At 43.2% G+C, this 2,425-nt stretch overlaps 1 protein-coding gene across 1 annotated transcript; it reads left to right on the top strand.

The window, feature by feature from the left end:
• Window positions 1-1,020: 1,020 nt before the first annotated feature.
• Window positions 1,021-2,072, top strand: LOC121548075 (toll-like receptor 13). The gene is made up of 2 exons (XM_041859466.1): window positions 1,021-1,667; window positions 1,749-2,072. Exons 1-2 carry the CDS (start codon window positions 1,101-1,103, stop codon window positions 2,070-2,072), a joined length of 891 nt encoding a protein of 296 aa, XP_041715400.1. The 5' UTR covers window positions 1,021-1,100.
• Window positions 2,073-2,425: the final 353 nt, after the last annotated feature.

The raw sequence follows: 2,425 nt of genomic DNA, 5'->3' as shown, positions 1-2,425 counted from the left end.
TCAGTACTTAGTATGCCTCTAAATGATGTACTCCAGATGCAACTACTGCAGTCGGGTGTCAGAAAAGTGGAATCATTTGAATTCTGGCAGAAGGATATTGACTTAAAGTCGATGTGTGAAATTGTCTATCAACTCTCAACTTCTGATGTTTCATTATTTACGGATCATGTCAACTTCTCAATTTCTGCTATTCAAAATTGCATGACACTTCGACAAATGCGCCTTGAGAAACTCCATACTTCACAAGTATTTATTGATCTGAGCTTTATCCATGTCTTGAGGAATCTCCAGATGTTGTCTGTTTATGAATATTCCTTGAACAATACAAGATTTACATCCCTTTGCAAAACTCAAACTAGTCCTATCTTGTGGTTAAAAATCATTTTATTTCATTTTAATAGTATTTTTAGCATACATCATGGACAGTTCTTTTGCATGAAAAACCTGGAAGAACTTGACTTGAAATATAATAAAATCTCCACCATTGAAAACTTTGCCATTCTGGGATTGCAGAAGTTACGACTTTTAAACCTAGGTCATAACCAATTATCTGAAATCAAATCATTTAATTTCTTTGATCTGCGCTGCTTAAAGTACCTCAATCTGGAGGCAAATCCACTGGTGCACATTGAAGCATTATCTTTGCTCACTTTAGTTTAATACAGAATGTGTCTCTGGGAGACCTGAACTTCCCTCCAGAATCCAAGATTGAGCTGAATCTGACATGTGTATTTGGCAGCATACCTCGGGGACTGACATACCTCTACATCAGCTCTGGCAGAAGGCCCATGACTCTTATTATTGGGGGCGATGGTGCCCCGAACCCAGGCTTGGGCCTGCATGTCCACGGCGAGACAGTGTCTTTTCAGGACTGTGAGAGGCCTTTCTTTAGGACTGTCATTGAGCTAACTGCGAGGACAGAGCGGATCCTGTGTGGGTCCATCTTTGCTGGGAGCTACTTCAAATTCCTTCAACGCTTCAAGCTAGAATCAAAGCTTTCAACTTTATTTGTGGATCTAACCAGTCTGAATACACTTGTGCACTTGAGGGATTTGCAACTTACAGGAGTAGACCTCAATCGGCAGACTGGTCTTGCGATCATGTTTCACAATTTGACCAGACTGGAGACTCTGATGCTCCTTGGCTGCAGGATCGACTACCTGGAAAAGGACATTAGCAAAGACTTACAGTCATTGAGAGAATTACGTTTGGTTATTAACAATGAGCTTACAATCATGGAAGAATTCCCTGAGCCCCTGAAAGGCCTAAAGTATCTGCTTATACAAGATCTACTTTTACGATGCAGTTGCAACAATGCTTGGTTTGATAACTGGGCGAAACGAAATCGACAAGTTCAGGTCATGTTTTGGCATTCTACATTGGGAATGAGGGGAATAAATTGCATAGATGAGCATGGCACTCAGAACTTCCTCAAATACTCCCAAATCCATTGTTCAATGGACGTAGGATTCATTTTGTTTGTTTCCAACACGCTGGGCCTCCTGCTCTTCATGCTGGTGGTGCTGCTACATCACCTGGCTGGCCAGTATCTGCTGGCTCTATTCTACATCGCTCGTGGCTGGTTGGAGGAGGCCGTGTTTCGGAACAACAAGGGACGCTACATGTACGACGCCTTTGTCTCTTACAGTGGGAAAGATGAGCACTGGGTGGTGGAGGAGCTTCTGCCCAACATGGAACAACGAGGTCCCCCTTTCCTGCGCCTGTGTCTGCACAGCAGAGACTTCCAGCTGGGGAAGGACATTGTGGACAACATCACAGACAGTCTCTACAGCAGCCGCCGGACTGTATGCTTGGTCAGCCGCCACTACCTCCGCAGCAACTGGTGCTCTTTGGAGATGAAGCTGGCCACTGACCGGCTGCGGCTGGAGCAAAGGGACATCCTCATCCTGGTCTTCTTGGAGGACATCCCTCCTCACCATCTGTCTGCCCACCACAGGCTGGCCAGACTGGTGAAGACCAGGACCTACCTGGACTGGCCAAAAGAGCCAGAACAATACCAAGCTTTTTGGGACCGACTTTGGGTTACGCTGGCGCCAAAACATGGCCCGTGACATGATTACATTTAAAAACTAAAGTACAACTTTTATGAATGGAATGTAACTTAGCTAGGGAAATATATAATGCATCTCCTGTACAAAAAGCCCAAAAGAGCTAAACATGAGTGTCAAACTCATATATATTTTTTTCAAATGTTTTAATCTTTGCTCAAATCATTATTCTGTATGTCGTTATCCTATGTTAATGTCTGCTTCAAATTACTCTTAACTAAATACTTTGAGATGAGTTTCCAGTGGTAATTTTTTTGTTTCGTTGGTAACACTTTGAACCTGCCGTTTTGACATATTAATGGAAGCGTAGAAATGCATCATAAACCATCATGACACATCTCTTAGGTGCATCTCAA

This window comes from Coregonus clupeaformis, chromosome 31 (genome assembly GCF_020615455.1).
Source record: "Coregonus clupeaformis isolate EN_2021a chromosome 31, ASM2061545v1, whole genome shotgun sequence".
In the NCBI taxonomy this organism is placed as follows: Eukaryota; Metazoa; Chordata; class Actinopteri; order Salmoniformes; family Salmonidae; genus Coregonus; species Coregonus clupeaformis.
This window is presented reverse-complemented; position numbering and strand designations above follow the sequence as displayed.

Coding starts and splice junctions, on each gene's coding strand:
- LOC121548075 (XM_041859466.1), top strand. CDS start 1,101: ATGTTTCACAATTTGACCAGACTGGAGACTCTGATGCTCCTTGGCTGC. Junction 1,668..1,748: donor GTGGGAAAGATGAGCACTGG/GTGGTGGAGGAG, acceptor AGAGACTTCCAG/CTGGGGAAGGACATTGTGGA.